This window comes from Hermetia illucens, chromosome 4, assembly GCF_905115235.1.
Source record: "Hermetia illucens chromosome 4, iHerIll2.2.curated.20191125, whole genome shotgun sequence".
Lineage (NCBI taxonomy): Eukaryota > Metazoa > Arthropoda > Insecta > Diptera > Stratiomyidae > Hermetia > Hermetia illucens.
In genome coordinates, this window is record NC_051852.1 from 43,520,997 (window position 1) to 43,522,674 (window position 1,678).

Genomic DNA, 1,678 nt, shown 5'->3' on the forward strand with positions numbered 1-1,678 from the left:
CTTCTACAAAAGCTGTTCGCCAATATGTTGCCACTCCGGAAGGACAAGAATATCTGGGAGAATACCTGAAGCAAAATCATTTTTCAGATATTGCTAAGCAATATCTAGATATCTATGTAAATCAACCATCTGTAATTGACAGTGTTTATGGGGTATATAGGGATGACAATAATGGAAATCAGTGGAAAATAGGAAATTCAGATTTCGCAATCGATGATAATCATATAATTGTAGATGAAAAAGCTTACATTGGAAGTTGGGGTTTATATGAACTGCTTTTTATGAAGTATCCAGATGAAACAATATATTCCGACGATGATTTAGAGAATTATAAAAGTATTCTTCTACACTCTAATGCCCACAGGTGTTCTTATGACAGTAGCAGTCAAGTCAATGGAAATCGAAGCTTTAAATATACAAGAATAATTTCTAAATTGTTAAATAGAAAAGAAGGAAAAGGGTTAACACGAACCCCTAATATTAAATGCAAAAACCCTAATTTAATGGAAACGTCTAACAAACAAATTGACTATATATATTGGGATGATCCCAATGAACTAGTAAGTCGATTGCGGTTACTCATTGCGTCACAGCAAGCCGGTCACAATAATCATAACAATGAAATTATATCAATCATTGAAGAATTGAAAGAATCATAAATAATAGAATAAACACGCAGCTCACATCATTTATTAAATGGGTGTTGATAAATTTGGTCGATTTTCAAACGATACTGGAGGAGGAAAACGTGGTTTGCAAGGACTTCAAGGACCCCCAGGTCCTCAAGGTCCTATAGGTCAGCAGGGGCCCTCGGGTCCCCGAGGTCCAGAAGGAAAACCTGGTAAGGATGGTCTACAAGGTTTGCATGGTGCGGGATTTAATAAAACGGAAAGCGGTGATTACAACATCAAATTCAAACAACTCAAGAATCTTGGAGAACCCGTTGAGGATGCTGATGCTTCTACAAAGAACTACGTTGATATTAACATTGAGAAACTCAAAGAATATATAGACAGACAAATTCAACTTGAAATCGACGAACTTACAAAACTATAATGATGATGACAGTTCAAAGTCATACCTTAAAAACAACAAATACAACTATCAATCATATTACGAAATTCAGTTCATTCTAAAATGAGCAAACGGCAAGTAGTCAACGAATTACATAGGTCAGCTCGAAAAAAATTTAACCGACGATCAGTCATAATTAAAGGTTTGGATGACTTGTGGCAGGCCGATTTAGTTGAAATGGGAGCATATGTTAGCGACAATACGGGGTTCCGTTTCCTTCTTACGATCATCGACACGTTTTCCAAGTTTGCGTGGACGGCTTCCATCAAAACAAAAACGGGTAAAGAAGTTGCTATAGCAATTGAACAGATTCTCCAACGAGGACGCATTCCTAAAAACCTACAAACAGACGACGGAAAAGAATTCTACAACAAACATTTTAAAAATGTTATGACAAAATATCAAATAAACCATTATTCCACGTATAGTCCACTTAAGGCATCAATTGTTGAACGATTCAATCGTACCCTAAAGAATATGATGTGGAAAGAGTTTAGTATGAATGGAAACTACAAGTGGATCAATCAAGTCGATGATATAGTTGACGCCTACAATAATAAAAAACACCGAACAATTAAAATGGCTCCGTCTGCTGTGAATAGTT

General features: G+C 36.1%; 1 protein-coding gene across 1 annotated transcript; it reads left to right on the forward strand.

Moving 5' to 3' along the window:
• The first annotated feature begins 696 nt into the window (after positions 1-696).
• LOC119653516 (collagen alpha-1(XXV) chain-like) lies at positions 697-1,056 on the forward strand. The gene has a single exon (XM_038058183.1). It carries the CDS (start codon positions 697-699, stop codon positions 1,054-1,056), a length of 360 nt encoding a protein of 119 aa, XP_037914111.1.
• The last annotated feature ends 622 nt before the right edge of the window (positions 1,057-1,678 follow it).